The sequence below is a fragment of the Danaus plexippus genome (assembly GCF_018135715.1).
Source record: "Danaus plexippus chromosome 3 unlocalized genomic scaffold, MEX_DaPlex mxdp_25, whole genome shotgun sequence".
NCBI lineage: Eukaryota > Metazoa > Arthropoda > Insecta > Lepidoptera > Nymphalidae > Danaus > Danaus plexippus.
The window spans coordinates 1,615,325-1,617,035 of record NW_026869844.1 but is presented as its reverse complement, the minus strand read 5'-3'; the positions used below and the strand labels follow the sequence as shown (position 1 = coordinate 1,617,035).

The 1,711-nt window shown below is 27.7% G+C and overlaps 1 protein-coding gene across 1 annotated transcript; it reads left to right on the top strand.

Annotated features, from left to right (window-relative positions):
* On the top strand, nucleotides 1-1,711 carry LOC116767949 (gustatory receptor for sugar taste 64f-like; the record flags this gene model as incomplete). Its single annotated transcript, XM_032658544.2, has 6 exons — nucleotides 1-129; nucleotides 225-379; nucleotides 761-817; nucleotides 1,024-1,195; nucleotides 1,370-1,459; nucleotides 1,563-1,711. Coding segments are annotated over 6 exons (654 nt in total), but the record flags the coding sequence as incomplete, so codon positions are not given.

Below are 1,711 nucleotides of genomic sequence, written 5' to 3'. Positions count from 1 at the left end.
TTTCAGGCGATCGATTTAATATCATCTATCAGTTATTCTTTCATTCAAATATTTGTTATTTGTGTAAGTTTATACTTGAGTTCAATATTACAGCAGTTTAATAGAAAAATACATTCTTTAGATTGTAAAGTAAGTTAAAAAAATTGTCACTAAATGTAGTGACTGAAGTTATGTTTATTAAAATTAATTACATATATAGAATGAATTCAATTAATAACTTTTAGTATGTAGCCACGTCGTACTGGCTTAAACTACGACAAGATTACAACCAAGTCTCACGTCTTGTTCGTTCCTTTGATGACGTTATAAACGGAATTGTATTTGTTTCGTTCGCCTGCAATCTATATCTCGTGTGCCTTCAAGTATATTTTCTGTTACGGTATGTATTGAAAGTATTTTTAAGTTATTTTTCTTGCTGCGAGCTTTCTTAAGGATATGTACAATATTTCCATATAATCTCTTAGAATCTAAACTTCATAGTTAAAAATAAACAGTTACACATAGATTGATAAATGTTTTTACAATGTTTTAATTTGAATAAGAGTTTATAATTTCCAAGGTTAAAATGGAACTAAATTTTTCGGAGATAACGCGGTTTTTTATTGTTTTATATCAAATTGATCCCGAAGCTTCGGTTCCTATACAGGAACTATGATTGAGGGTTGGCATCTGCCCGTAGTATCCGAAAAACTTAGTTTAAATTAAATTTGTACCCCGTAAATCTTAGATTACTATTAATATTTAATTATAACGACCACAGAAGTGACATTACCATACGACAAGGTTTTCATGCTTGTCCCGAAAATACATCCAGTGGGTATGTTTTTGTAAATTTATTATTTATATATAAATATAATTGTTATTTTATTTATAGTATTAAAACAAATACACTTTAATAAACTGGTAATTACTACTAATTAATAATTTAAATTCGGATCATATATTCAAATTAATTAGCATATTTGACCTTTTGGAATGCCTTAATTAATCCAATATTTTATTTAATATTATCCTCGTTTATAGATTTCTTAACGGCTACGAAAGAATAATTTCCAACGTGTACTTCGTCTATTCCTCTACGTATTACATAGTAAGGACCTTTGTTGTCTCTTTTACCGCTGCGAAAGTTCATACCGCGTCTATGGAGATAGCACCTGTCCTTTACAATGTGCCACCACCGACATATTGTATAGAGGTAAGCAACCAAGCATAATATTTTTGTATTTGGAACTGTTTTTCTTTTTATCATCGATTTGATTAAGAGATTTATAAACAGAGCACCTCAAAGTAATAAAGCTGTAATGTCAAATCTAGTTTATTTAAAATATATTTTTTTTCAAGATAAGATAAGTATAAAATATTTTTACAGGTACAAAGATTTATCGAGCAAATTCATGGAAGCACCATTGCTCTCAGTGGATTAAATTTCTTCTATTGTACTAAAGAAGTAATTTTGTCTGTGAGTACTTTATATATTAAATATACATATCATATAATAATTCGTTTGTGACTAACACGAATTATATGAACAGTAAATATTTTACAAATATTTTTCTTTCCAGATGATAAGCACAGTGATAACCTACGAACTTGTTTTGCTTCAATTTAACTAACTAATTTCAATTACTTCGATTTAACTAAATGATCTTAAATAGAATATAAAACCACATATTTGTATTAATAAATACATTATTCTTGTTTTGTGTATAAA